The 2,775-nt window shown below is 39.1% G+C and overlaps 1 protein-coding gene across 1 annotated transcript; it reads left to right on the top strand.

The window, feature by feature from the left end:
- The first annotated feature begins 1,110 nt into the window (after nucleotides 1-1,110).
- LOC145127037 (uncharacterized) lies at nucleotides 1,111-1,563 on the top strand. Its single transcript, XM_079062289.1, has one exon. It carries the CDS (start codon nucleotides 1,111-1,113, stop codon nucleotides 1,561-1,563), a length of 453 nt encoding a protein of 150 aa, XP_078918415.1.
- The last annotated feature ends 1,212 nt before the right edge of the window (nucleotides 1,564-2,775 follow it).

Genomic DNA, 2,775 nt, shown 5'->3' with positions numbered 1-2,775 from the left:
TAACAAATTAAGACACTACTTTGAAACACACACTATACATGTAAAAACTAACTATCCTATAAAGAATGTCATGAGAAAACCAGAAATGTCAGGAAGGATGGCAAAATGGTTGGTGAAATTAAGCACATTTGACATCAGATACGAACCAAGATGCGCCATAAAATCACAAGCATTAGCGGACTTTGTGGCTGACTTTAGTGATGATCTACAAAACAAAGTAGACATGGAAGCCAATCGACTCCTAAAAGATGAACACTTGGGAAGATGGAAGTTGTTCACAGATGGAGCTTCAAATCAAAAAAGAGCAGGCCTTGGGATCATACTAAAGTCGCTACAGGGGGACATCATACCCCAGGCAGTTAGTTGTGAATTCAACACTACCAACAACGAAGTAGAATACGAAGCACTCATCATGGGACTACAATTAGAAAAGGATCTTCAAATCAAGGATCGTCAAGTCCATACCTAAGATGCTTAGAAGATCCTGAAGCTGCATAAGTCTTAAAGGATATACATGAAGGAGATTTTGGCAATCACACAGGGGGCAGATCCTTATGCTTCAAAATACTGAGAACATGATACTATTGGCCAACCATGAAGAAAGACTCCTTTCTACATGCTGAAAAATGTGATGCTTGCCCAAAAAAATAGCAACATCTTGCACCAACCGGCAGAACCTCTACATCCTATTATCTCCCCCATGGCCATTCATGAAATGGGGGATGAATATTATTGGAAAATTGCCAGTAGCCCCAGGAGGAAAAGTTTTCATGTTGGTTATGATTGATTACTTCTCCAAATGGATCGAAGCTGAAGCTTTCGTCCAGGTAAGAGACAAAGAGGTAGTATAATTTATTAAATGTAATATCTTGACTAGGTTCGGGATCCCAGATGAAATCATATGCGACAATGGATCCCAATCTATTAGCAAAAGAACAAGAGACTTTTGCACAAGCTGGGGGATCAAAATGATAATGTCCACTCTTGTTCATCCCCAAGCTAATGGTCAAGCAGAGTCCAACAACAAAATCATAGTTAACAATTTGAAGAAAAGGCTGGACAAAAAGAAGGGAAGATGGGCAGAAGAACTTCCTTTCGTTTTATGGGCAAATGGTAACCACTTCCAAAGTGGCCACAGGTCAGACCCCCTATTCCTTGGTGTTTGGGACAGAAGCAGTAATCCCTACTGAAGTAGTGATCCCAACGACAAGATACTTGTTGCAAGAACAAGAGAATAATGACAGGATCCTAGCACAGGATCTTGACACTATTGACGAGCTTAGGGATCTTGCCAAAATACGCATTGCTGCTCACCAACAAAGAATCACCAAGGCTTACAATAGGAATATAAGGGTCAGAAGGTTTCAAATAGGACACTTGGTATTACGGAAAACATTCCAAAACTTCAAGGATCCTAGTGCAGGAAAATTGGCTCCCAAATGGGAAGGACCATATCTTGTAGATGCTGAAGTAGGAAAAGGAGCATACTGGCTAGCAACACTCGAAGGAGACGTTCTTCCAAGATCCTGGAATGCCATACACCTTAAAGCATACTACATGTAAGTAGGATCAAATGATCCACAACAAAACCAAGGTACACATGCCCTTTATCTTAAAACTTTTATTATTACTGATTTTCTCCTCGAACACATTACTAACTTAAGCATCAGATGGGCGTTAGCTAGACTAACGCCCACCCTTAGCTAAATCTTTCTATGCAGAACGACATACAGTTAAGGATCCTCAAGAGTGGAGATCCTGAAACATCGGGATCCTTACAATCGGAGATCCCGGAACGAGTGGATCCTCAAGTTTGAACACACCGAAGCACAAGGATCTTGACACATAAAGATCCCAATACTTGGTAAACTCCATTATATTTAACAATATAATCCCTAAACTATCATGTACACAAGCTAGAGATCGATCATCTCTCCTATGCCTAAGGGTACTTAATCCCTTATAAGGTTTAAAGAGCTAATTACCTCTTTCACACGAACTAAGGTTTATACACCTCGCTTGGACGCATGATATCTAACTTTGGGATACAGATAAGGGGATCATTTCAAGATTCAGTGGTTTGGCAACCCTCTTATCTTTGAACACAAGTTGAGATCCTTACGGTTTATAACATTTTCATGTTATCAAGAAATCGGGATCCTACCCAGTGATTACTTAAGGCTTATAACATTTTCATGTTATCGGGATTTTACCCCAGTAACTACTTAAGGCTTATAACATTTTCATGTTATCAAAGATTGGGATTTTGCCCCATAAATTACACAAGACCTACACCAGCTTCATGTTGTCACATGTTGGGAATGTTCCCCAGAAAATCCGGTTAGATTGTAACATTTTCATGTTACCTACCCAATCAATTATATCTTAAGTAGGGATCCTCCCCAAAATATAATATTGACGTGTTATCTATTTTTTCTAAGTCTATAATCCAAACAAGATTATCCTAAGGAGACATTTCCCTTACCAGATCCAATATCTTAATTTTGTAGGATCTATGACGGTAAGGATCCTCACCTTTAAGGATCCACATCGACCCTCGTTAGTAAGAGACCTCATTCCCAACATTAAACCAAAGTTCTCTCCTAAGTATGAATTTATCCTCATTAAATTCTAAAATTCAAAGAGTCATGAAGCTTAAAGAGAAACTCAAAGACAATCGGCCATGCAGAAAAACCATAAAAGAGATGTAAAAGGAAAATGCTACCATATCATCCAAAAGAAAATAGAGTTGCATATCAACACAGCCAAAAGGTT

Source organism: Lactuca virosa, chromosome 7 (assembly GCF_052849685.1).
Source record: "Lactuca virosa cultivar CGN04683 chromosome 7, Lactuca_virosa_CGN04683_v6, whole genome shotgun sequence".
Lineage (NCBI taxonomy): Eukaryota > Viridiplantae > Streptophyta > Magnoliopsida > Asterales > Asteraceae > Lactuca > Lactuca virosa.
Note: the sequence above shows the minus strand (reverse complement) of the source record. Positions and strands in the feature narration are given on the sequence as shown.